The sequence below is a fragment of the Pipra filicauda genome, unplaced genomic scaffold (assembly GCF_003945595.2).
Source record: "Pipra filicauda isolate LSUMZ 115617 unplaced genomic scaffold, ASM394559v2 scaffold28_size6257848_pilon, whole genome shotgun sequence".
Classification (NCBI taxonomy): domain Eukaryota; kingdom Metazoa; phylum Chordata; class Aves; order Passeriformes; family Pipridae; genus Pipra; species Pipra filicauda.
This window is the reverse complement of record NW_024104409.1, coordinates 1,868,677-1,896,673: the sequence shown is the minus strand read 5'-3', so window position 1 is coordinate 1,896,673 and position 27,997 is coordinate 1,868,677. Positions and strand designations below refer to the sequence as shown.

The 27,997-nt window shown below is 40.4% G+C and overlaps 1 protein-coding gene across 1 annotated transcript; it reads right to left on the bottom strand.

The window, feature by feature from the left end:
* Positions 1–27,997, bottom strand: HTR2A (5-hydroxytryptamine receptor 2A). Its single transcript, XM_039382935.1, has 4 exons — positions 27,735–27,997; positions 26,591–27,263; positions 22,360–22,560; positions 1–4,536 (listed from the first exon to the last, which is right to left on the bottom strand). The coding sequence occupies exons 2-4, from the start codon at positions 27,003–27,005 to the stop codon at positions 3,737–3,739; spliced, it is 1,416 nt and encodes a 471-aa protein (XP_039238869.1). The 5' UTR covers positions 27,006–27,263; positions 27,735–27,997; the 3' UTR covers positions 1–3,736.

Genomic DNA, 27,997 nt, shown 5'->3' with positions numbered 1-27,997 from the left:
AATATTTTAATCTGCTTTACTAGCAGTGGGATCTGACAAAACAATAAAGCATTGGAACACCATTTTACATTAACATTACAAAATACAGCAAATGTTTTTCTCTATGTATTTACATAAGCAAACATATATGTATTCAAAATAGAATGCATCTCACTGTCTGGCAATAATTATATAAGTACAGTGCATGGTTGATTGGATGGGATAGATACATAGGAATTTTTACCCTGAATTGTATAAAGGATGCACACCAGCTTAGGAGATACATGGTGAGCTTCATGTCTTTGGACATTTTTCAGATACAGTCTTAACAGTAATAAAATGTCAATCTACTTGAAAAATTGTTGGTTAAAATTTTTTTCAGATGAAGTGGGGTTTTTTGGATGCAGATATGACAGACTGACTCAGCATGCTTTTTCTGTGAGGTAGGGGATGGCCCTAACCCTCTGAACTAATCTGTATGAATGAATGTTTTCTCTTTTTTTTTTTTTTAACTGAAAAATTATAAAAATTTCCGTTCCAGTCTGATGCGTAATGAAAACATTCACATTTTTTTGCAAGATAGAAGTCTTGTTCTGAAGCTGGTCATGCTAAACTGTGGTGTTCATCCCAAGTGCGGGCCCAGTGCTGTAAATCCTGGTTTAAAACAGCTGAACTTTGTCATCTGTCTGCAGCATAATGAATCTATTAATTGCTATCTACTGATGAACAACCTCCTGCAGATCTGGTATGGCGCCTAGAACAAATTCAGATCCTGACTGTCATCCTCACTAAGGCAAACTGCACAAAAATCCATTAACATTTTGGTGCAAGATGGCAGAATCAGGCTTCACTAAACTGTCAAAAATGTCCACAAAGAGCTGGAGATATTGGTCTTTAACTGCTGTGCATTCTTGGCTTTGAGAGGCTTCTCAGGCAAAAGCTGGTGATCACTCAATAAAACCTCCTGAGTGCTCAAAGAACCAAAATGTCAGGCATCAGTTATCCCTGTTTCTAAGCAAAAGATAAGTGTTACGCTATCTCCAGCTGTCAATTAAAGAAATGCTGTCAATCCTCTTAGGTCCAAAACATAGGTTTTATTTTAATAAGCTGGAAAAAAATGATTGTTCAGAGTCATTTTCTAATGAAACCTCAAGCCAGTAATTGAAACTCTCTCTGATTGTAGTGAAGTATTCCCTGTCAGTATTTGCAACCTGAGCAATTTGACATCGTGGAAGAGGAACAGAAGGTGAAATGAAAGAGAAATGGTGAGCTGAGCTGCTCTGCCACATGGGTGAAATGCAGACAGTAAGCGGAGAGCATAAGCTGTGATTGTTAAATGTTCAATAACAGTTTACCAAGTGCAAGCTGGTGAAGGAGGCTGCGCAGACCAGCAACTGGAGCCTCAGGAGTCTTGGGAGGAATTAAGCCCTGGAGAAGCGCAGGGCCATATGCATCATACAGTATGCAGGTAGGCTTTGTTCCCTGGCACAAATGGGCAGTAAGACACAAAAGCTGGCTGTCCCATCTACTTCTTTCTCTTGCAAGGCCAGAGAAACTTGCATCAAGACAGACACAAAATGTGGCAATTCCCTCCACTAGTGGAAGCCTCTGTGTTTCCTCTCCTCTCACACACAAGTTTAAAGGCCTTCAATCCCCTATCATCATATGAAGGCAATCTGGTTTGGTGGCAGATCTTGAGCCTCAGACCTCTACTCACAAAAGACCTTTGGTTTTATTACTTCCTACTTATTCCCTGAGGTGCCTGTTCCCAGGGGAAAGCCATTAATGACCGCGAGCTGATAGATGACACGCATCACTGCAACGGGGCTACAGCATGACACTTAGACCCAGAGAGGGAGGCTGAGGCCTGAGGAATGAGTCAGTGTCACCATAGGCATGCAGAGCTCCTGTATGACCAGTGCATGGTGGCTCTGACTATCCCAATTTGGAGGAAAGGGCTCATAAAACTATCAGATTTAGGTATACTGTATAACAACAAAATTGGTTTCTTTGAATTTGGTCAAATACCCAGCCAGCTTTTAAGATCTTGTCTCCCACAGATCAGTATCTTAAGCTAAAAACTTCTTCCGAAGACTCCCAGCTAGTAGTCTACAATCAGATTCAGTTTCTCTCTGTCCTTCTCTTTCTTTGACTTAGTGGAAATTTAATTGTTCTGTGAAAACTGAAAACTTCAAGGGAAGGACTGATAAAGGTATTGGAGTTTGGTTTCTGGATGGGCAGTGTTTTTTCCAGAGAAACTGGAATACATCCTGGTTCTAATGAGATTATGGCTGCAAAATTTATGGAATGAATCAAATGCTTGGATTTAAGTTTTGTCAGTGAATGCAACATTTATATTTCTTCTCTGTAGCAAAGTCCCACTGGCTTCAGTGACATTGGCTGTGATGCCCAAAAGAAAGGAGTTTGTTGACTAGGTGTGTCTGTCAAACAATGTTCTTTATGGAATGTATTGTGCCCTTGGAACTATGCAGGTGGAATACAGTGCCACTTGGAAGTCCTGTTATATTTCAAGAGAGCCCCATTTGCCCATAAATATTTCATTAAGGCTGAGTCCTAGTAGTGCAAGTTACTGACCATTCCTGAGCAATCTGCCTTAACAGCAATACAGCAAAACTAGGGAAAACAATTTTTAGCAACTAACAGTTTTCTAATAATTCTGGCCCTACAAATCCTAAAACAAAACCAGAAGGACATTCTTCAAAATGGCCTTTTTAAACCAAAAACAATGAGAAATGGTCTGCTGCAACCTTTTACTGAAAGCTTTACTCATGCAAAACTTCCTCTGACATAACTTAAATCAGCCTTTGTTAGAATTGAACAGAGGCATGGACCTGGAACAGTTCCTGAAATTATTTAGCAGTGTTGTGCCTGGTTTTCCAGTCTTCTCTCACTTTACCTCCCTGACAACACCAGTGGGAAGGAGCAGGGAATCAATCCAAATAGTTACTTTTGAAAATATTACTTTCAACTTTTAAGCTGAACACATGAAACACGAACACATGAAATTTTTGAACGGAAATAAAGTACAATACATAAAATAAAGATTACAAATGGTGGTAGAAACAAAGGATCATTTAAGTATAATTTCTCTCTGAAGATTCCTAACTTGAAATACAGAACAAATGGCAGAAAAGCCCAGTGACATTTCAGAATGGTTACTCAGAAGGAAAAAATAACCATAAAACAGTTAAAAAATGCCCATATAATTAATCTATAGCAGTTTTAATAGATTTTCTTTAATAGTTTAAAATTTATTTAAAATATATATTAGCAAATTAACCATAATTTTATTCAAAATTTGGTAAAGTGCTCATCCAGTTAATGATAACAAAACTCGACTGTAGCAAGACAAACTAGCTGGAGCCTATTCTGCAAGAACATCAAAGGACAGCTTAGCTTTCATTTGCAAAGAGAAAAGAAAGGCGTAAGTTTCTTCACAGCCCATATTATAGTACCAGAAATTGCATTTTTTCTTTAAGAAATATATCCTTTAGAATATTAAAAAAATAAGTTTAATAAAGCCTGTGCTTAAAACAGCCAAAGTACTGTATGAAAAAAATTTGCACATTTGATACCATTAAAACCCTGTTTTTCATCCACAGGGTAATATGAGGAGTATATGATGTTATTGGAAAGTCTCTTGAACAGGGCTGATTTTCCTAAGCTATCAGAGCTTCTCCCAGCCAGGTGAAATTTTCAGCAAACGCACGGTGGTTGTCATGGCAGCTGCCAACCATCACACACCACTAACCTTTTCGTTCCCTGGGCTGATACTTCCCTTAGAGGTACCATCCAAATGATGTATTCCTATTGTGACCATTGAGTAATCCTTAGCCATCATTTTTGCCTCCTTTTTCAAACTCTTCATTTGTGCTAGCTGGAGCTGGCTGGAATCATATGCAAGTGCTGGGATAGTGTTCACTAAAATCAGCTGGAAAGGTTTCTTCTCCTCCTTGTAGCGACACTGAATGTAACGAGAGAAAGCTGAGCGGTAGGTTTTATTGAACAGTGTATATACGAGTGGGTTGACAGCTGAAGAAAGGTAACCAATCCAAACAAATATGTTAAGGAGTCCTCCAATGACTTTTTCACTGCATGACTCCTTGCAAATTACAGCCATCACATTGGTGATGAAAAATGGACACCACATCACAACAAACAGAAAGAAGACAATGCCAAGAACCTTGGAAGCCTTCTGCTCATTGCTGATGGATTGCATGGTTCTTCTCCCAGAAGTCCCCATGTCTCTGTTCAAGGAGCGCTGAAAGAGTTTTTCTGAGGACAGGGAACTCTGAGGGAGGAAGCTAAATGAAGCAAACTTGGTCTTTGGGCCAATGTCATCCACACATAGCATAGCTTCCTTCTGCAGCGACTTGATGGTTAAAAAGTAAGTGACTACCATGATGGTCAGAGGGATGAAGAATGCCACAAAAGAACCTACTAGAACAAAATTCTCATCTGCAAGTAAGCAGCTGCAATTCTTAAACACTTTAGATTTATCTTGTAGTCCAAAGACGGGTATAGGCATGGAGATACCTGAAGGTGGATCAGAGAAAGAAGAGATTAAACACAATAATGAAAAACAACATTTCCGGTCTCCAAGAATAAAATAAACAAACATCTACCTGTGTTTTACCTCTGGCTGAGGTGATCTTAGCATATTATCTCAGCCACAGGCAGAATACATTTGTTTACATCCAACTGTCCCATGACACACGGTAGCCACAAAAGCATAACTCCTTAAATTCTTGGATTTTGTCCCCTTATAATGATCTCCAGACTTGCGTCTTGGTTCCTGCCACCTTTGCAAAGGCTTTTATGAACTATGATCAAGATGATACTGTCTTTCTTTTCTGAAGTGACTTAAGAGTGATCTTGGACTGTTTCACAGTAGAGAATTAGAACTGTTCTGGCACTGGTTTCTGTGTAGGCTGGGAAATTCTGGTGTCAGGAAAAAAGATAATTTTTTATAGTATGTCTACGAGTAATCTTTCATTGTAATCTTCTCTTCCTGTAATCTCCATACAGTCAATGTAGTCTAAATGCTAAAAAAAACTTTCCATGGCAATGGAAATGGCAATGAACAATGGGGACAAGTTAAGCCCTGAGAGACACCAATATGAGGCAGCCTGAGATGTGGTTTCCCTTCAGAACTGCAAAAGTCCTTTCACAGTATTGCCAAATGCTAGAGCTTGCCCTCTCAACACACAGCTATGCAAACTTTGTCTTTCCCTGGAGCGTGTGCTGCATCCTTGCCTTGTCATGGATGGTAAGGCAAGGGGATGAAGTCCATTCTCCTTGGACTGCTCTGTCTGCTTCAACCTACTCAGTCATTTCCTCAGAGACTTCTGCAAATGCTGGTACTGCCTGGGCAAAATCAAACAGCTGCTGTTTCTTTGCTTGTTCTTTTGGGCTTTTTTCAGCATTTGTCTCTTCCCCTCCATGCTTCTCTTGATGAGAGGCAGTGTTCAGACAGTGACAGGGATGATGTGCTGTGAAGACAGCAGAAGTGGAGTTGTGAAGCAGGGGGTGATAATGCAGCCCTGTTTGGATAAAAGCAGTTAGGAGTCTGATTCCTGTGGAAAGTTAGCATAATCTGGGAGCTTGGGTTCGATTTGCATTTTTTAACAGAAATCCCAGTCGTTGTATTTGGCTTATGAGGAAGAAAAACATTAATTAGAGAAGAATTTTTTATGATGTGAGGAGGATGATGTGCCCTACTTTGTTCAATGTATGCCCAAGAATGTCCCTACTGGTTCACAGATGAGTTCTGAAACATCAGCTTTTCAATGGAACCTCCCTCTACCTCTCTTTCCCTTCTTCCCACTCTGGTGCTTAGGCTGGGAGCCCTTTAAAAGCATAAGCTATCTCTTCATTTCACACACTTCCAGTGCCCAGGGCAACACCTCCAGTCCTAGAGGAAGGCTGTGGAGTACAGGCTCAATACAAAAAATAATAATGACAGTAATAATATTAGACTATTATTCTTTTCAAATGCTTCAGTCTTTTGGTGCTTCTGGAACTTCTACAAAGACCTTTATTTTTCTAAGAACACTGTAGCGTAATTTATCTTTGCAACTTTGAATTGAGTCATGGCAATGTCTCAGGCCAGTTTAGAAAAGTGCTGCTCTACTGCTCTTATCTGCCCAGGGCAGAAGCTGGTGGAGAGCCTGTGGTATTACCCTTTCTGCTCCTGCTGCACAAGCTCTAAATGCTTGAACTTGCACTAGGAGAAGCCGGTGGCTAATATGCAAACTTGTGCAGTGTGTGGCACCTTCTGAGTTGAGCTGACAGAAACTTCAAGTGACTCCAGGAAAGCTTCTGGCTAAAAAGGTCAAGTTAATCTGACTGACAGCATGGAGGAAGAGGTCACCTGCAGGAAGCCAGACTGCCCAGCTGCAGCTGAGTAATCTGTGTTGTTGAGCACCTCCAGGGAAATGAGGAATGCTTTGAAGTTCCTTTTCTTTTTTAGGATGAGTTGAAGGGGTGATGAAGGCACACAGTGCCTTCCAGCATTAAACTTCAGCTGCATGAAGACACAGCATTAGTCAGAGCAATACTACAAGTTTCCAGTCTGCTTCTGCCCTGTGCTGATAACAGCAAGGCTGTTTTTATATTTCAGTCAAAGACCTAGTGTGAACTGCAGAGATAAAATAAACAATGGTATTGACAGAGTTAAAAGATGCCTTTCATTACTACCTTATGGTTCAGCTGCATGAGGAGGCCAGTGCAGAGGCAGCAGCACTAGAAAGAGGAAAATTTTAGCATAATTGCATGCTTTTTCAAGTGAAGGGCCTAAGTCAGTTACAACTCCTCACCTGAAACACAAGAGCAGCAAATCCCCAACTGCTTTGTTTTGTTGTTAGCAGCTTCTGGAGACTGGCATCTAAACCCAGATTGCTGGCTTTAAAAAATGGAAATGAGCTTCAGCTTGCAGCTGAAGTCTCCACATTTCCTTGTCATTCCATTAACAAGCACAAAAGTGCTGCACCCATCAGAGCTGTAGAAGGCATTGCTAGTCATGTAAATTTTTCTGAGTGACCATTCAAGGCATCTTTCCCCTACAGCCACAGGTAAGAGGACTGTATAGTTTGAAAACAGCAGAGGTACCACGTTTCGGTGGCAAAGAACATTAACAGCTGTAGCCTGCTTTTTGTATACACCCCAGTTCAGCTGATGCAGGGGATCCCACAAATTATATCGTGGCATTCCTGCATGGAATAAATAAACTTCCAGCCCATTTTTCTGTTTTCCTATCTCTACAGGGACTAAACTTACTGCTCCCTTCCTGAAAGGAGCAGAGTTTGTCCCTCTTCAAAAGGTGGTCTTTGGCTTCTGCAACATGAGTATAGCAAATCCCATGAGGACCCAGGGATCAAATTCAAAGGCAGTCATGTTTAAACTGTAAATAAAGGAGCTTCCATGTGCAATCCACATCCACTATTATGATAGAATTTTTAGGAAGCATCACATATGGCCAAGAATATCACCCACACGTCACTGAGGTTTGGTCAAGATCAAACCTGTAAATCCGTAACAAAAAGTCCTGGTATAAGTTGCATTAACATTGTTGCAGCTGACCAAATGAATTCTTTGAAAGTTGAAGCTCAGTGATGTATTTCATCTTGTTGTTTCAGAAGTATAATTCCTCGTTGGTTTATGGTCCTTGCTTTCCAACTCCCTGCTCTTGGTGACTGTAGATGTTTGAGAAGATACAGATGGTGCCTGAGCATTCAAATGTCATAAGAAGGAAATAAGCTTCACAAGAAAGGGTCATGCAGTGCTACCAGGTAGGGACAAACACATATTTGGGAAATGGAGCATGTGCAAACAGAAGATCTGGATGAAAGAACTTGATAGGGCTGTAACAGAACAGCTATTCCACACCCTGCCCATTCCATGTTCCCAGCTCCCCCCAGCCCAAAGTCAATCTGGAAAAAACCTAGTTATCCCCTGAGGGCTTTTTTACGGTTTATCTTTCTTGGCTTCCAAAACAAACTAAACTGAGGCACGAGGAAGCATTCAGCACAGAATGGGAGCATCCATCCAAGCCCTGAAGGTACATTAGCTACTCCATTTCCAGTTGACATTCCCACTTTAAACATTTTCCCTTGTGGACAAACCCTAAATATTATGTTCCTCTGGTACAAGGTGGTTTATTTATACAGCTTGATTTATACAAGGTGGCTGTCTCAAACTAGGGATTTTAATAAACCACACAACAGATCCCAAACAATAAAGAGCAGTAATAAATCCTGCATTAAACCTCAAGCATTTGGGCACAATTTCAGAACGACAAAAGGCTCTTGAAAACACCAAAGGTTACGAAGTAAAGCAATGGCATCCTTCTTTTTGTTCTCTCAAAAAGCCTGGTAAAACTGACAAAGGTTGATTTAGTGGAACACATTGCTGACTTCAGAGGTATACAACAGCCAGAAAACCACTTTAGCTGGACAGGTAAACTGGGTTTGCAGCTGCCTTGAGCTGCTGAGGCTGTCAATAAATTAAAGCTAGAATTTACAATATGCCCTGCAGGATGGCACACTCGTGTTACTTAGGGTGAACTGATAAGGTCAAGGTTCCCTCTGTGAAGTCTCCTTCAAGCAGAAACTGTCAGTCACATGCTTTCACCTCACATATATCCATTTCAAATTATTTTAATTCAAATGAGCCTTAATACCGTGTGCCTTAATACCATGTACCTTGATAAATGCCCAAGGGATAGAAATCACCTTTTTGAAACGTCATTACAGTTTCTCGATAAAATTTGGCACCTTGGTTCACCTTCTCATGAAAAAAGAAAAAAACCTCCCCATCTGAAGTTTTAGCACTCACATTGATTCAGACATACAGGTTACAGGCCAGCTCATGGGCCACTGCACAGAGATGTGCTGTGACACTGAATCTGAAAGGATTTCTGCTTGGAGAAACCGGTCTCTCCTTCAAGCAGCTCAACGTGGCAATACTGTCTGATTTCTTTATAAAGGCCCATGCCCAGTATCTGATGCCTTTTTGTAGTCAGAAAATGTCATCCTTTGGTACATCTACACATTCAAACAACAAACAGTAGTCCATGTACACTCGCCTGCGACATCCCAAGTCATACAAGGCATATTCTCAGTTTCACGTTGTATAAAAATTTCCTTGTTGCACACTGCCATCATATTATTTTCGATATTTTTTACTTAAATAACCACACAAAATAGTATTTATTCATTTGGGCTGCCATGGTGTGTGTTTGCTTGCTCTAGGAACACAAGCCACAGTCAGTCACTTGCAGAGGGAGGACCATGGACCGTGTTCTCTCCTGAGTATCCAAGATGTAAATATGCCTCAATCTTATATCAGGAGCTGGAGTTTAACCACAGCTACTTTCATTTAAACATCTGCAGAAGAGCCACTCAATCTGGCTCCATGTCTCTGCTTGGTGTTTGGCACTCACTAGTGTGGGAGTCATCATTTCCCCAGAGCTGCAAACACTTAGCTGTTTTTTCTGCATGCACCTGAAAATGTTCCCAATCAATTCCTTTCCAGTCATGGCAAACCTTTCACTGTTATAATTTTTTGCTGCCAAAATAGTGCCAGCCACATTTTCAATAGCAAGGTTGTGCAGTTTGCTACTGGGTGGCAGTGCAGAAGCAGAAATTTCCACCCGGGGAGAGGGGATGTTGAAAAGCTCTGGGTGGACTGAGAATCACCATCTGAGGCTGCATCTAGTTAGCATGAATGTTAAAAAACTTCTGCCTTTCCTAGTCGGTGTGGCAGTGTCCCCAAAGTCCTGGGCTAGAATTTCTTCTCACGTGTGAGACAAGCATGGAATTCTTCCCTAACAGTAGGTACATTTGTTGGTGGGGGCAGGAGTAGGTGAGGAGCTTTCTCTCACAAATCCCCACATAATACTTGTTTCAGATGGATTTCTTCGAGAGCTAAGTGACTCATAATGCTGGTGGAGTATCGTCTCCTTTCTGCATCCTGAGAGGCTGTCCTCATAGGATTGGAATCAGAGTGGGTCCAGACATTTTCCACATCACTCTTTATAAACTAAATTTAGTCTTTTATTCAAGGGCACACACAGGTGGTTTTCTGTGTCTTTTCCTTGGAACACTTTATTTGGTCACACATCTTCTATTTAATACAACTGAAAGGAAAACTAATTTAAATTTAACTTCACATAGGGGGTGCCAGGTAATACTTGGATTACTCTATTAATTTTAAAATGGTTTTGTTCTTGGCAGCTTGGAAAATCTCTAAGGAAACATATTATTTAGCCTAGTAGAAGATAGATTAAATTCCTTTTATGTGTGAAAATTATTGTAATTGATCATTTATGGCATAAATCATCTATTTCACTTCAGAAAAACAAAATCAGAGAAGTCTGTGTCTTCCTAATATGTTTCTCATTTATGTCCTCACTCCTGAAGCCTATTTCTTACAAGAGCAGAGGTGTGTCTCTCCAAATTAATTTATAGGAATGTGATAATAAATTAAATAGAAATGGGATTAGAGGAGAATTACCAGAAGGACAGTGCAAGAAATGAAGGACAGGTACCATTTTTTTGACCTAAGTGATTAGAAATCCAGGGCTCAGAGCAGGGGCAGTTCTGAGAGAGGCAACAGCTGATGGTGTCGCTTGCTGCTTTGGTATAATCCTATTCACTTATAAAATGTGCAAACAGGCCAAAGGCAGCAAGAATCCAACAGCAGGAAGCGGTCTCTTTGCTTTTGACTTTAAGTGTTTTTCCTGCTTATACACACCTCAAATCCTCTTTGTTAGTTGTGCTGCAGGACTTGTTTACAGTCTGGTCCTTCTTATTTTCTCGTTGGATTTTCCAGACCTTTTGCATAGTAGTTTCCAGTCGAGCCTCTTCACAAACACAGTCTTTGCTTTTCAGCTAGTGAGATTATCTTTGGTTTGGGTTAAGGCTTCTGCCGTGCTTATTGGCTTCTCACAGAGATCTCAAAGTGAGAGGAGTTGTTATCCCTCTGTGTAATATGGTTACTCAGTCACTAAAAGGAGTAGCAGAGGCATATAGAAGTCTACACTTATCAAACAGTTAGAAAATAAATAAATAAATAAAGGTTTATAAATGTCCTGAAGAAATTTCTTTTGAAAAACGATCCAGGGACTGGGGATTTCAGATGATGCCATTCATGTGTGCAGCAGAGAGCAATGGTGAATAGATCTCAGCATTTTCAACTGAACAAGCTGAAAGAGAAAGTCTTGTTATTAAACCCTCTTAATTTAGTGCCCACACAGGTTGGCACAGGCTGCTTTCACTGTCTGCTGACTGCAGTGGGCAGAGGCGAAGCCTGCAAGGGATAAGAAACTTGGACAAAGCTGTGCTGCCTGGTCTGGTGTTTCATAAGCAGAGAGGCAGTCACACGTCCGAAAGCTAGTCTTGGTACCTCATTTGAACATTAATTATTTTAGTTGTTTCCTAACATGCTCGTAGTTATTCCCAGGTAATGACCATCTCGACGTGACTGACTGCCTGTTGCCTCATTTTAACTGAAGCTCTGCAGTGATTCTGTCTTTGTAGAGTAAAAGTCTTCCTTCTTGGAGTTAGCATACTGCTTGTATGAAACACCTGCAGGTAAAACCTTCACCTCTAGGGCCAGCAAATAGAAAGAATATGTAGAAACCTCAGAAAATTAAAAGACTTCCTCAATTTATACAGAAATTTTCTTTTAGATGACACATACTTGCATTCAATCTGCTTGCATTTATATCTACTGAGGGGCACATAACTTCTTCTGAACAAGTCAGAAATACCAAACTGCTGAGTAAATAGAATTTTGTACAATATGGCTCAAGAAGAAAATAATGTGTAATTCATGCCATTTTCTTCTCCAGGTCCGCCATGGATTTGATTAACCTTCTTTTTACTGTTCTTGGTTAGACCTCATGGTCTTATTATGAATATTTTAGTGATGTTAAACCTGGAGAAAGATGTCAGAAGACCCCAACCCTAGACTCAGTAAGGGTGTCAACCTTTCGACAAGAAGTAAATGTCTTTGCCTTGTGTAGATTATTGTGTAAATACAAGACATTATAAATGCATGTACAGGAAAGAAGAGGCAGACAAGAAGGTATCCAGGTCTGCTTTTGCAGCAGAAGGCCAGATAGAACGGTTTAGCTTCAGGATGCCCAGGAGGTTAAAAGCCAACAATAGAGACAGCCTAAAAGTCCTTTTCCTCTTCACTGATCGAGAAGAACCCACTCACATTGATCCCCAGTAAGGAGCATACTATCGTGCCATGTAGAGCCAACTTGTTCACCTAAGAAAGCACCATCTCTGTGTTTCCCACGTGAAAACTTAGCCTATCCTTAGAGATGGGACAAAGAAATGTTTACGGGAGTCATTCAGCAGTGTTTTGGTACCACATCACCACATCACATCTGAGATGAAATTGCTCCTTTTGCAGTCTGGTCTTTGGTGAGATTGAGACTTATCACTGTCCCTGAGCCTGGAAAGAGTAGATACTAAGATGGTGTCTGGCTAAGCCTGGACAGGAGGCCAGCAAAGCAGCTTGCCCACGGGATGCTGGCTGAGCGGAGCTCAAGTCCAAGAAAGACAGACAGCAGTTACAATCCTGCCATCAGCTGGGGGTTGGAAGGGAGATGGGCTTGATGTACTCCTCCAGGGAACATAGACTGATGGCAGCTGTGTAACCCCTTCATCCGTGGTGATTAGAAGTAATGAGTAAAGAGCTGAGTCTGAAAAATTGCAAGAGATTCTGCAGGTTTTCAGCCTAGCTCTGTGCAGAAGGACGACGTGCTTCTCATTCTATTTAAGACTGCTAGTTCTGTGGCTCAGCAAAATGAAGCGGAGCAGGTTAAACACCCTTTTTCTGTTCTGTGTACTCAGTTAATGTGGGTTTTAAGTTCTCTGTAGCAACGGTTTAATTTCTACTCAAAAGAAATTTCTTACAAATTTATGGTTGTCACTGGCTTAGGTAAATATGTTAATCTGAAAAGTGCCTCTGTGTGAGATCAACTCCAGCCACCTGTGATATCTCTTCTGTTTAGCGTGGGACCTCTCTGTATTCCATGTTGGATGGCTTCACAATGTTCCCTGTTCTGCCTGCTAGGACAATAGATTTGGGAATAATCGTGCTTCGAGAAAGAAAGAAATACCATATCTTTGTTACAGGATCCTCCTAGGTGACACACTATCAGTCTGTCTTTTTAGCTATGAATCTCCTGAGGGGTCCTCAGGGCTAATTTATTATGTGATATACATGCTGCACACACAGTAGAAAACTTATCGTAGCAATAAGTTAGAAATTGTGGAAAGATCTTAGATATTCCACTACCATAAGCAACTAACGTGATGCCTCTTGGAGCAGTCTAAGTGACAAGATCCTCTACTATCCCACTTTTTATACTTCTGGGCTTTTAACTATTACATGATGTGACTTGTTGAGTGCTGATAGTTTACGGAACTCTGCCTTAATCCTCCACTGAATGGAATAGATTTCTGTTGGTATCTCTGAGAGTTCTTCAGCAGTGCTACTTGGCCTTGTTTTGTAGTTTAAAAGGAGACTGAATGTAACTATCAGATAAAATTTTTAATTATTATTTTTTTTCACAACAATTTCACACTCCATCTGAAGGCCACAGATAACCAAAATTGTAATTCTTCTGGATTTTGTAGACCTCAGGCCATGTCCCAGTTTTTTCTCCATGCCTTCTTTTGCGGTCGCTTGCAGAGGCTGCTGATTGGGCAAACGGTCAGCTTATCACTAATTATACAAGGAGACTGAAGCAATGGCTGGAGAGTTATCGGGGTAGATGCCCTGATGTGATGGATAATTTGGAAGGAAAAACAGAATGAGAAGCAGCTTAGAGGCCTGCACTGGTCTGCAGATCATGATTCAGGATGCTATACTTTATGTTTCACTGCCCACCCTGTGGCTAATGCCCTTCAGCCTGACTGAACTGCTCTTCTGTGGAGTCAGTCAATGCCTTGGTCACATTTAGAAGGCAGGGTTGAAGAAGAGATGAAAAAGGGATAAATCATATCTGCCCATATTTCCTATATACAGGTATCTATGAGTGCTATAGCATGATTCCTAGGGTTATCTTTCTGCTAAATTTCACAAAGCACCTTGAAAATGAAGAATTAATACATAAGCTGTCCTTGCAACAAGAAATGCAGGAGGGATCTCCTCATGTCCTGTAGTGATATGCAAGGCACTGCTGGTTTTAACTGGTGAACATTCAGACTAAAACTTCTGGGTACTTCTGTGCTTGTAAGGAGAAATTTACACTGCTTACTCAGTGCACCTGAGAACTAAACCCAAATAGTACTTCTGTCAGGATACTCACAGTTCAGCTCAGTCTGTGATCCTAGCAGTAGGGGTCAATTTGACATTTCGAAACTCAGATCAAATACAAAATGATAACAATGTTTCTGCCAAAAAGAAACAAGTCTTCCCAGTGGATGTGATTTACTTTCAACATAAAAGCAGGATTGAATGCTGTGAAATACACAGATTCCAGTTTTGAACAGCCAGAAAAGAGAGCCCTTATCACAATGCCACAGCCTGGTTTCAGAACATCTTAGGAGTTCAACAGGCTATATTCCATCAATGACTCTGGAGGATATCATAGGAGAAATCTGCTGACAGGTATTTCTAAATTTGTTGCAGGTAATTAGAAATATGTTGTCTCAGTTCTAACAAAACCTCTGACTCTTATTTGCTGGGCTTCTGCTTAGAAAGGATGCCAATGGACCAGGCCAGGAAATGCATGGGGAAAGGTAATTACAGCCTTGGTGTATGATAGTTTGCAATATTCCTGCTAATTGGGATAAATGTAAGGATTTCATTTGAAAGTAGAATTCTGTGATACATGTATCTTTCTTAATATCAAGAAATGCAACATCTGGCTTAAGTCAAATTTAATTCTTTAAAATGCATAAAAGAAGTTGTGAAATTGCTCTGTATAATTTTTAAGTGAATGAAATTTTCTCTCTTCTTGACATTTTCTTTTATGTGACACAGTGCTACTTTATCAACACCATTTTTCATTTAGAAAATGATTAAATGCAATTACAGTGTACAGATGAGAGAGTTTATAATTCCCAGCATAATTCCTTGCACACTTCTTTTCTGCTCATCTGTGTTGTATGTGGCTTCTGCTGTGTGGAAATCCCAACTCCTCTGACTAAAGATGCTCAAGTAACTTCTTGGCAACATGGAATCCCCTTTTGAGCATGTACTATTGTACAGACCTCCTGGGAAAAGACGAGCAGCCTGTGAACATGTCCTTTCTGCGTTTTGCCACACCTCACATTGCACTTTCTGCAGAAAAGGGTATCCTGCAATAGGACCCAGGCTCATCCTTCCCCCTCCACATGGGAAATCCATTATGGATGCTTGTATGTATTGTACACTGTGCTGGGAATATGACTGGCTAAAAAGTACATCCTTTCAGAGGAGGGGGAGTAATTTATAATAGATACTGTGCTGTTATTGCCTTTTTTCTTAACACATTCCATTTATGGATATATCTATCTCTGATATATCCTACGAAGAGGGACTGGCCATACTGTAGGTCATATTGCCACCCACCAACTTATTCATTTAAAGAAACCTGACAATAGGACAGGCCTGGACCAAGTGAAATTAATGTTTCTTTGCCTGTAGCTTTAAGAGGAAGAGGACCATGGTCCTTGTGGTCTTCAAAACAATGACAAGTTTAAAAAAAAGACAATTAGCAAATTCTTTCATCAGTACCTTAACTAACCAGGTTCTTTCCACATAGCTCTGCTATTAAAAATACAGCTCTATTGTTAACTTGCCTTTAGAAATAAAACCAAAGCAGAAAGAAACACCACATATTAATGCTGTAACCACTCCTCATTCCTTTTTTCACCCGTAAGGCAGAATGTTTCTTGCAAAAGAAGCGCTCACAAAATGAGTGTGCGCCTTTTTCACAGGCAATAACCTTCATATCATCTTGATGTAATTACCCAAAGAATACTGTAAATGTATACATAATATTCTTTATTTTTATATTTAATTATTCTTCATTTAATGATACATATCTACTGGTATAATGTGTTCTACCCCATCCAGATGTATGCCAGGTTGCTCATTGTGTCTAGTTTGGAAATGTATCCCTATGGACATATGAACCTATGTTGTTTCTTAATCTCTGTATTTCCAAATCCAGAGAATTCAGAAAGCATTTCAATCATTAACATTCCTTTGAGCATTTTTTTCATAAAGAAAACGATAAGGTTAGTAACACATCCGTGTCAGATAATGAAAAAAACGTAAACAAGTTTAAAATGCAAGCTTTTTGAACCTTCACGGTTATGAGAGGGAGATATGGGTGGTAAGCTGATGGTCTGGTGGATGAGATGTGTTCACTCTTCTGGGAACAACAAATCAAGTAAAGGATTCTGTTACATGGGAAATACAGGAATAATTGACATCAATGAGGAAAGTAAATAGGATATTTATGTCTCTTTCTCAGAACCACCTCAATGTCTCATAACCAAGAATACATGTGCCAGTCAACTCAGAAATGTGCATCACAACAATGAATGTCAATTGCGTGGAACTGAATTTTACCTTCCCTCAGACAACCTATATAGGAAGGGCTTGTTCATTCATTAGTTGTCTCTACTGTTGGAGTCATCAGTACGGCAATGAACTTTCTACTGAAAAAATTGTTGCTGACTACTGAGCCTCATACACTGTGTCTCTATAAAGTAATAGAATGAAGAGTCTATTTCTGAGTTGATTTGAATCTCTAATACTTTATTTAAGAAATTTCATGCCATTTAAGAAATTTCATTATAATTGATGCAAATTTCTCTATATGTTGTGCAACAATTTTTGACAACATCATTATGGCCTTTTATTTTTATGGTGGCATAAATGTCACCATATGTCCACAAATGTCACCACTATGTCCACAAATGCTAAAGGTTCCAGGGGATTGCCCAAACAAAAAAATCTACAACGTTTGCCCTTGAGATCCTCCAGCTGGAATGAGCAAACAGTATATTCACTCTCTGATTATACTCAAACTCTAATTTAAAGAGTATGATAAAAATAAAAGACCTGTTGATCAAGGAAATGATTATAAAAACTGCTAAGAATGCAAAGTCAAGTTTTCAAAAGAAGAAATAGAAGTGAAGTGTATGACTACATGGGAAAGAGGGTAGTGTAGTAGGTATTTCAAGTTTAGCTGCAGCATTTCCAAATTTAGGTGCTCAACTTTAAATCTATATTGTCAGAGTACAGTTCAGTGTGTAATTCTTTGCAATTTTATATATTTTGGCAGTATATTCCATTTTATAACAAATTGTCTTTTCCTATGCCAAGCCATCCCTAAATTAGACTTGAATGAAATGGCAAATTATGTTGTCTGGAAGAAATGGATGTGTAGCAAATTCGGGATGGGGATTCCCAAACTGCCACCTCTTGACTGTTTGTTGCCTTTTGAAAACTGTAAAGGGACTTTCAAATGAAAGCTGTCCTTGGCAGAAGGAGGAGTGAGGCAGGAGGTCAAAGTTTTCAGCAAACCACAATCCAGAGACACTGGTGGTTGTACTCTCCCAATCCCTGCTGCTTCCCTGGCCCTTCATACTCTGTAGGGCAACAAGAAGTCACGCAGAGAAATTGCAGGCTGCCTGTGGAGGAGGTGTAAGCCTCTGTGTCAGCAAAAGCTGCCAAATTATCAGGGGCTCAGTTGCACTGGACTTGTTTGGTATACCTGGAGGTAACTTCACTCTGCGCTTTGGAGAATGTTGCTTCACATGCTACGTATTTCTAATTTTTGAAGTCTCAAAAGCAATGGCAAAATTTTAGAGTTATGTGGTGGGAGGTATTTTACCAGCTGCATCCAGCTAGATGTTGGAATTTTTTTCTGCATGAGAGGTACTGAATAAATCTAAGTTGTTAGTGACTGGGGAGTGCAGAGACTGCCTGAAGGCAGTGAACAGATGTGTAGGCTGAGTGAGAAATGATAAGAGAAAACTCAGCTTAGGGTATTTGGGTTTCATCAGAATTCACATTACTTAGACCATTAACAGAGGAATAGAGAGAAATAAGAACTGAGGAATGTTATATATATAACGACTTAACATTCATGACTGTAAGTCTTTTATGTGACCCTTTCAAGGATTTTTGGAAGAGGGAATGATGCACTGTTAGTCTCTCGCAAACCAATGTGTTTGTTAGTCCCACTTAGGACTCAAAGGTATTTTACCCATATTTTTAGCATAGGCTCTATTCACAATTCTATAGATTCCAGTTCTATTCAAAATTCTAATTTTTCTAGCAAGGGGAAATGCTTTGGCTTTTTACACCTATTCTCAGTAATGACCTCTGTGCTTTAAAACAAATGGAACAATTTTCAGGGTTTAATGGGCTTTTGCCTTCAACAGCTACAAATAATCTAATTATCTAGCCACCGTGGGTACTGGATGATTTAAGAATTAAAGACACGATTAGAATCTGTTACAGTAATTAGAATCTATTTTAAAGCAATTGCCTATGGCATTGTATGGTCTAGTGAAAGAAAGGCTGCTGGCTAAATGCTTTTCTTCCACTAAATGCAAAAAACAAATGTTAGCACACATTTATTTTTTTAAACTGAGAAAGACAAGATTTCAGAAGTCAGGTCAATCAAACTATTTGTGCTTTTTTTCTGCTGTTTTTAAAATGCTTCATATGTCACTGAAGCCAATGAAAGGAAAATCACTGATTGACTGGTCTTTGGATCAATTAATTGAAAAAAATTATGAATGTAGTGAATAGAAGGAAAATTACAAATGTAGTGAACAAAAGTGTAATTACTTAGGTAAATTAGAAGTCATAATGAAGGAGATGTGGGTAGATAGGGAAGCACTACAAGAATTTCTGCAGGCCCTACAAATCATCTACAAGTATTTGCAGGAGTCAGTGAAGCAGGAGGATAAGGGTAACCCAACTGATGTAATGTTCCTGGATTTCTAGAAAGCTTTGACAAGACTCTTCGTTAAAAGCTGTTAAAGAAATTAAACTGTAATGTCAGAAGAAGAAAGATCCTCTTGTAGAAAAAGGATGAGTTGAAGGACAGAAAATTGAAAAACAAGCGGTGGGATTAAACAGTTTGTTTCCATAGTGAGAGTGGTAGAAGGTAGCATCCAACAAACTCCTGTGTTCATCAGTGCTGTTCAGTCCAGCCATGACCTATTTGCGTGGACACTGGAACTTATTAAATGTGCTGGCAACACACAGCTGTTGGCTGTTTTCCCTTCTTCCTCTGCTAAAATGAACCTCTGCACAGGAGAATATAACATCTTTCATTTCTTTCTCTTGCTTTTTACCCTCCACCTAATGCATCCAAGAGTTCACAGGGCACCAGCTGAGCTGCAAACTACAGAAGCATGGGGAAGTCAAAAGATATCTATCTGAGGCTGGAGAGCAAAACCTTGGATCTGAATTTGTAAGTCAGATGTCAGCCACACCGTGCACTGTGCAGGTTGTGTTGTTCCCAATACTGGCTCTGCCTGTGCCAGCTATCACAGAATCACAGAATGGTTTGTGTTGGAAAGGACCTTCAAGATCCTCTAGTTCCACCCCCCCTGCCATGGCAGGACACAGTCCACTAGACCAGGTTGCTCAGAGCCCCATCCAACCTGGCCTTGAACACTTCTAGGGGTGGGGCATCCACAGCTTCTCTGGGCAACCTGTGTCAGTGCCTGACCACCCTCACTTCACCCTGGGGAGAGTTCTCAGCCATAGCTATGTGAAAATGCAAAGAGTTAAATAATTTGTAGCCCTGTCACTCTAAGTAGCACTGACAGTCTAGAAAGTGGTAAATGATGCATAGAGCACCTCTTTGTTCAGGAAACCTGTCCTACTAGTAAACAATATAGAAAGAACCTTCAGAAACCCATTTCCTACATATTCTGAGCTGGATGGTGGCAGGTCAGGAGGACAGGGTTGATGAATGACTCACAGTAGGTTGCATGGATGATCTGGGATCTGTCAAGGTTCCTAAAAATAATGGCTTTTTTTTTTTCTAATAATATAGTGATGTGCCATGGCGTAAACTCAGTCCAGCCTGGCAGTGACTAGCCCATCAGCTTTTTTATAGCTTGCTATGTGTTTTCTTCCCTGTCTGTACTCTGGAGTGCACATCCCATTTGCCAGTTTATCCATGACACTGTTGCATGCTGGGAACTGACTCGTCTTCCTTCAACTCATCTCCCCATGCCCCTTGCTTCCATAGGACTAGAAACCAGCTCAGCACCACTTCATTTCTGCCCACCTCAGTGTGCTTGCCTGCATTCATTTATATCTATTTAACCTTCTCTCTCTTTTGATGACAGGCTATGTGTGAATGAGATGGAGTTTAGCCTATCAGCCCACCTGTTTTCCTGACATCCACTGTTCCCTTACATGTGTCCTTAGCCAGCGTCAGTAAAGCAGGACTCCATCCCCTTCACTCATGCCACAGCTGAGTAATTTCCAATAAAATAAGGAGTTGTACTTTTCAGAGTTATATAAATAGAAACCTTGCCATAGTAATAACAAATATCTGCAGCTTATCTTATTGCTGTTAAAGTTCTCTAGAGAGCTAAAAAGGTGTTTTTACAACGGGTAAGTTATCGGTTATTACCGCAAAGAAGTTGTAACTTTTGAAATTAAATATTAAGCTATGTTCTGCTACAGGACATAAACCATTTTCTAACTAATAGGGCTTAAATAATATATTTTTATGGATTCATTTGAATAGGGAGCTAATTCAGATACTCTGGCAGTAAGCCCCTGTCTGAGGAAAGATACTAAGCATGCTGGACCACTGGTTTGCCTCTGAAATGGTCATTCTGATCATTCGGTGAATTCATGTTTCAAAAGGATAGTAATTTCACACACACTAAGCGTGAGGTACCACACATAAATGCAGACAAACACAGTACATACAATTTTAAGGACTGCTTGACTTTTTTATGGTTTTTAAAGACTGAGAAAACTGGACAGAATAATTAATATGTTTTCTACTTGATTGATAAAAATGTGACTGTAGAGAGACAAGGTACGATTCATCTAATCTAAATGAAGATATCTACATCTGAGTTGCTATAGGTTTCCTTTATAGTTGAGAGCAAGGCATTTTTAGGGTGGGGTTCACCTGGCCTTTGCTAAACATCTGCATCTAATCAGCTGAACTATGTGCCCAGAGGCACACATGATGCAGTTGAACTTCATTAAGTCTTGGAGGTCGCAACATCCTCCTGTTGAGTGAGGGCTCACACTATTTCTTGCTGTGCAGCAGAAGATACAGCTATTTTAAATCATGTAAATCCCAGACCACTATTTCTCAGACTGTGGGAGTCAGGGGAGGTCAGGAGATGATTTAGAGCAGCAGGAAGGCATCAGTGGCAGACATCATCTCCTTTCCTTCCCCTCAGAAGAATGGTAAGGGATCACAATTACCACTTGCAATGATTTGTATTAGCCAGGGAGGCAGCTAATTACCTTTGGTTGCTGACAGCACTCATTTCTTTCAGGGTGAAAGAGTGAATTTTTCCTGCATCTGAATAAGTGAGCTGCCAGTGCTCAAGGGTCTACAAAAGCAGAAGAGCAGAAAGGGAGCTGCGTTTTCAAAGCATTTGAGAGCCTCCGCCCCAGGTATGTGAGGAAATCCCTGATGGCATCACACATCAAACTTCCACCTCCCATGCCATGAGACTGCTCTGCTCATGCTGCCACCATGGGAATGGAAGAACAGTGCTCCCATGCCTAGTTTTGGGGATGTGGGTTTTGCCAGTTCAAAAAGAGATTCATGTACTGGGTCATTCAGAACACTGACTTTAGACTGTAACTCTGAACTGTCCTCTGGAGAAACTCCTCTCATTCACACTGTATACAGAGCATTTGTTGTCTCCTAAATAGGGTGCATAAATTCCCCACCATATGCACCAAGAAAGGTAGAGAAGATCTGCCCATAAGAAACATCTTTAAGCAAATTACCCTAATAAGAAACTGGGAACAACTGACTTACATAAAACAGCAAAATATTTTTTTCAGTTGATATACCTTTTTTCTTTTCAGATGTTAGGGGAATGATGGATAATCAAAATGAGAAATAAACACATCTTTAAAACTTCAATGCAATAGTCCTATCACTGATGTATATTCTTTTAGTGACAGTGCTGCTCAGTTCTCCTCCATTTCCCATTGTCGTTGATTTCCACTGCAGAATTGCTACATGAGAGCACTTCTTAGACTATTGAAAGCAAAATATTGCAGGCAGAGAATAAAGTTTTTGACTGCAGTATATGTGTAAAATCCTCTCAAAAATTAGAAATCTGCAATTACATGGTGAAATATTACCTCACTTACCAACTGATATGGTCCAAACAGCAATTATTTTGGCAAAAGCCTTAGTTCTTGAGTTAAACCGGCTGTGGTGGATGGGGTTTCGAATGGCAATATAGCGATCCAGTGAGATGGCACAGAGATGCATGATGGAGGCAGTGGAGAAAAGCACATCCAAGTAGATCCAAATGGCACAGAGCTTTGTAGGTAGAGGCCATGTGTATCCTGCACAAGAGAAAGCTGACATCAGATAAAGATGTAGCATACATCTTTTGTTGTGACACATACGTCTTAGTGGGGAAGGTCTTTCTAGGAGGATAGTAGTAAGTGGTAGGTTCAATAGAAGCTGCCTGACACTGTTTAAAGAAAATACTTTCATTTGCTTGCAGCCTTCTAACTCTGTAGATTCAGGGTTAACTGCCTCTTTCCCAGGCTACAGGTAGCATATGTTTTTTATTTTTAATTCCATTTGTATAACACTGATGCTTGATGCTATAATTAACCATTTCTGGTAGCAAATCTATGAAAAGAGAAGAAATTTTCTCATTGTAAACCTGCAAGTTCTCAATTTTGTTTCAGGACTTTTTATCCACATAATTACTGCATTATCAACACCTGCTGATATGCAAAGCTGCCTGAATTCTGAAACTGAAACTTTGGATTTAGTGGCAGCTGAAGAAAAAATTATTTTGTTGCATATAAGTGATATTTATCTCACCTGTCTTTAAGCATCAACTATATACTTGACTAAGGATATTCCCTCTATCAATGAACATTGATAGGCTCCTCCAGGAAATGCAATGCAAAATTGACACATTAGTGTTTACCAATATTCCACCCTACAGCTTCTTTGCTGCACATTAAACCTTTCCTTTTTCCTTGTTCTTTCCACTACCCATGAAGATTAATTGATTGCTTTCCTTTCTGGAGGCTATCAGAAGATGGCTATCATGTCTTGTCCAGTTTTGTGTTGTTTTTTTTTTTTTGTCTTCCAGACTAAGAAAAGCCAAGTACTTTATCTTTTTATTACAGATCATGCTTTTAAAACTCTTGTCCTTCTTTTTTCTCTGCCCTAGAATCTGTTTAATTTATCTGCGTCTTGTATACCATTCAGTGATTAAAACAGGACTCTGTACTCTTGCAAAGGCCTCCTGACTGCAAAGTGAAATACAAGGTTGCTTCATGGGTGTTGAAGGAAATGTCTTTACTTATGCAACCTGGAATGTCTTTACTTATGCAACCTTTTGTATGAAAATATCATGCCAGTGATGCATGTTTAGCACATTTTGACAGCCAGATCTTTTTCATCATTCTTGAAGCCCAGACAAATCTCGCCAGCAGAAGTTGGTTTGCTTCTCTACTTTTGCATTTATCCTCACTAAATGTTGTTTGTTGATTTCAGACTTTCTCTTCAGGGGTCAAGATGCTTGTTGATGATTCTCATTCTGCCTCTCTGAGTGCCAGCTTGGTGCTTTTAGAAAGCTGTGTAAGCTCAAACTCCATACACAATATGAGTTGTTAGGAGCAGTACTGAGCAGACCTAGGCTAAACAGAACCCCGCAGGACCCCCATTCAAAGGCCCTTCTATTCCTGCAGGGAATCACTAATAACTTGCACTAATCACTTGCTCCTTGGAGCAAGTTTTGCAGTTATCCATGTCCTTATCTGATTTAATTTAGTGATTTAATTTAGAGCATATTATTCAAGCGGCCTGTGACAGTGTGGCGTGGGGCAATGGCAAAGCTCATATTGTGAGAATATGCTAGTATTTTGGGGAGTGCCTGTCTCCTTTGGAGACACAGTATAAGATTTGCAACAGCAGGAATGGAGGGAAAGGCAGAGGAGCTCTGTGCCTACTTAAATTTAGTTTCAGTGGGCACTGAGGAGACATCTTTCTTGGTGCTCTTGGATTGCTCCAATATGAGCTGACAAGCCATACAGCTTTTATGGATGTGTTTTATCATGATTTCTGGTCTTTCAGTAGGAAGTCCGGTCTCCAGAGTGTGTTACGTGATGGTTGGCTTTCAGGGGCATGGCTTCCCAGTAGCATCCCTCTGTCAGGCCAGGCCAGTTTACACAGGGAAAAGCGTTAAAGTATTTTTATACTTGACGACATACATCTGTTCTCTTGCTTCAGTGACCTTCGGGAACATATTTGTCACATCCTTCTAGACCTCTTGTCCTTGCTATAAATGTGGATGGCGCAGGGATAAAACAGCATCTGCCAGATAAACTTCTTGAAGTCTACATGTTCAAGAGAGGGGAAAGTATGAGGGAGAAAACTCTGGATGCAGTAAGACTTTGGAAGGGTGTAGATAATATCTTCTAGGCAATTTTCTGCTCTGTGGGCACGTCCATCTTGGTAGGACTTGCTGGGTGTCTTTTTTTCCAGTAGAGGCTGGTGCTGCTGGGTGGATGGAGAAGTCTGCCTGGCCCAAAAGGTGCATACTGGGGCAGGCACATAGCTGGTATGACTGGGCACCAGAGCCAGAATTGCCCATGGTAGCTGTAAAGCTCTCAAGAAGAAAATCATATCTCTCTGGAGCAAAACAGCCCCTTTGAGGGGCTGTGGAAAGAGTGGTGGAGCACCCTTGCTCCACAGCCTCTGAGGTGCCCTGGCAGAGTAGGTGTAAGCAAAGGCTGCCAGTTTGGGTTCAAGACTGTCAACATGTGATGTGTTTGAAGTTAAGCAGCTGAGGCCAAGCAAATGCTGCTGTGTAAGGGGAGGTTTCCCTCTGTGCCATCACTGGTCATCCTGGAGGTTGACAGTGCACCACACCAGACAGCTCTCCTGGTACCTGTGTCCACCATCAGATGATTTTCTACTCCAAGTTACGCTGCAAAGGCCTTCCATTCCTGGTCTTGCAAGGGGAAAAGCAGGAAGAGAGGAGGCAAAGTCAACACAGCCTCTCCAGTACGTCTTTAGGTGCCCTGCTGCTCCTCCGCGCCGGCCGTCGCCAGAGAGGGCGGTGCCGCCTTTCCCCGCGATGAGGGCTCCGGCTTCACGGCGTGTGGGAAAGACGCCCAGCGCCCCAACCCCCAAATTCCCTCCCAAGCCGTGGATTTCGGGCGCCTCTTCCCTCGGCAGCGGAGCCTGGCCAGCAGGAGTCCCTGTTGCTTGTCTCAGGGAATCGCGCACGACTTAAATCGCACTCATCGGACAATTTCTGTTTTACACTGTTTCTCCCACCAAAGGTAATGGCACACTAACAGAATAAATCACAGCGTTACACCATCACTGATGCTAAATACAGCTTGCAAATGCTACGGAGGGCAATCTGTGTAGAAATACTGAAAATGGAAAGCAAACTCTCAGTTTTCTGGATGAAATCTCCCTTGAAGTTACAGGTTCATGCTTAGACCTTTAGTCCCAAAATAGTGAAGCAATAGAAATCTTTTAAACAATTTCACTTTCCTCCTGATGTTGTCTAGCTTCTTCTTGAACTGTAGAAATTCAGTTGTGGCACTGGAAAACTCATTTCTGAAGTTTAGAGATAGTAGCAGCCTGACAATATTGTTACTGAACACATAGGGTGCTGCTTTTTCCTATGTGAGCTTGCTGCAAGTGATTGTGGTGAAAATGAGAACAGCTGCTATTAATCACCTGCAAGGGCATGAACTGTGAACCATTATTAACTTAATTCTCAAATAACTTCTCTTAAGAAATCATAGCTTTGCATTTGTAAATGTTACTGAAAAAATTAGGTAGAATTAATTATTCCATTCATTTTTTAACTCTCAAAATATTTATTCCAGCATTTGCTGGTAAGTAGATGTCTAAGCAGGGTCTTGGGAATAAGAAAATTATTTACGTTTGTATTACTTAATGAAAAATAATTGAAGGGTTGCCTACTTTGAATCTAAAGGTGCTTCTGTGCATATTTGCAGAACAAAGTAACTGGCAGGACCCTCTATTCTTATCAGGAATATTAAAATTATAAACCAGGGTAAAAATCCTGAAAGCAATAAAGAAAACAAAGCATCTTCATACACACTTTGAGACAATTCATTTAGCAATTGAGTAATAAACTAATGTTCTGACCTGTGTTTAAATGCCTGTAACTAGAAATATAAAGTAGGAAAAGATTCAAGTACTTCACCTATTCCATCCATCAACCAGTTACATATATTTCAACTTACGTGGAATGATTACAATTTTCTGCAGTGACAGAATGAAATAATAATTACAACAGGATGTGCATGCAATGTTTAAAGCTTCTCGATACATGCAGTAGATTATACAGCAAATACTCACCGTACAGAATGGTTAACATTGACACAGGCATGACAAGGAAACCCAGCAGCATATCAGCTATTGCAAGTGACATTAGAAAATAGTTAGTGGCATTCTGTAGTTTTTTCTCCAGTGAAACAGCCATGATGACAAGAATATTTCCAGCAATGGTTAAAACAATCACTATTACTGTCAGCAAAGCTGGCCAGTTTTTCTGTGAAAGCTGAATCAGGGAAGAGTAGCACGGTGGACTCATGTTACTTTCACATGAAAGATTGGTTAGATTTTCAGAGTCCACAGTCAAGTTAATGAGATGCGATATATTAATCTCTCCAGCTCCATAAACATTTCTGTAGAGTCTTCTCTCCTGATTTATTTGTATGAAGGAGTTTGCTGTTGGGTTCACAGAGCTCTCCTCATCACAAAGAATATCCATTGTTAAGTCCAAAACCACAGAGATAAATAGTGAAAAACAGGAAATTATCACCCTGTGTCACCATTGGGCATTATATTCCTCAGCTGTCCATGCCAGAAGTTGAGGGACCACAATCTTTTATTGGCTGTATTCTTGCCACTAGGGTGACGTAGAAAAACATACCAGAATTACTCCAAAAGCTGAAATGTTTTGTTTTCAGTTCCATAGAAAGTCCAGTGTTGGCATACATTGAAAATCCAGCTGAAAAGCAAAACCAGGCTGTAGGATAGAGAACGTGGATTTGAGGCTTCAGAGAGCAAAGATGTTGGAGAAATAAAAGAGAAAAAACTTTTCCAACCACTAGGACTCCCCTCTGGAGCTACATCTTATTGCTATTGGTAACTGTAAAATCACACAATTTTAAACACAGCAGTATTAAAATAGCTTGCCATATTAAACAGCAGAGCTCTTGCTTCCGTATTAAGAAAGTTGATTAAAGATTCCATCCAGCATCTTTCTGTTGAAATAATTCAGTATGCCCTTATTTATAGTGCATCTTCCATAATATGGCTGATAGTCTCTGTCTTCTGTTGTATTTCAGTATCATTTTCAGCCTCATATTAGAGATTACACATTCTGCTCCATGCTGATTCTTGTGGCTAATTGTACCTTTTGGCCCAGCATGGTTTTGGAATGGAAATTAAACAATTAGATACTATTACAAAAGAATACAATTTAAGGAAGACTTACATTGCACTTCAGAGCCCACTTTCAAACTGCAGTTAGATGCACTTTGTACCCTGGTTTACGATATTCTTCACTATATTTAGCCAGTTTTGTGCCCTTTTTCTTCAGTCTCTTCCATAATGCTGTAATTTGAAATAGTTTTTTGACTTCTAAACTGCACACTTGAGTGAAGCCAGTTCCTGTGCTGCGAGTCTTGCTCTTTTCTTCTGAGAGATAGGCTGCTTGCCGGCTCTTTCCTTGTGCATTTCCCCGCCCCAGGGCAAGCT